Source organism: Penaeus monodon, chromosome 15, assembly GCF_015228065.2.
Source record: "Penaeus monodon isolate SGIC_2016 chromosome 15, NSTDA_Pmon_1, whole genome shotgun sequence".
In the NCBI taxonomy this organism is placed as follows: domain Eukaryota; kingdom Metazoa; phylum Arthropoda; class Malacostraca; order Decapoda; family Penaeidae; genus Penaeus; species Penaeus monodon.
In genome coordinates this window covers 47,240,695-47,240,975 of record NC_051400.1, presented here as the reverse complement: position 1 = coordinate 47,240,975, position 281 = coordinate 47,240,695, and the positions used below count along the sequence as shown (strand labels likewise).

At 34.5% G+C, this 281-nt stretch overlaps 1 protein-coding gene across 1 annotated transcript in view; it reads left to right on the top strand.

Moving 5' to 3' along the window:
• LOC119582068 overlaps positions 1-173 on the top strand; it is a gene marked incomplete at its 3' end in the record, with an annotated part of 4,768 nt that extends 4,595 nt beyond the window's left edge. Inside the window, 1 exon segment of the mRNA XM_037930308.1 lies at positions 75-173. Coding sequence (XP_037786236.1) covers positions 75-173 — 99 coding nt within the window.
• Positions 174-281: the final 108 nt, after the last annotated feature.

Below are 281 nucleotides of genomic sequence, written 5' to 3'. Positions count from 1 at the left end.
TGAAATAGCAAATTTTGTATTTGTAGCAGCTTTTCTAGACTTAAAGCACTAACTGTTTTATTTACCTACAACAGGTGAAAATAGCAGCAGGGAATGACTCTTGGACAGTATTCAGAAGATACAGGCGATTCAGGGAACTTCATATGTACATGTGTCACAAATATGGCCAACCTGTAAGTTACTCACAAGTTGCACTGTGCCTCATTATTTAGAATTTTGTAGTATGTTATGACATCACATGATTTGAAAGGAAAAGTTTTAGGAGATTTATCTTCTACAAT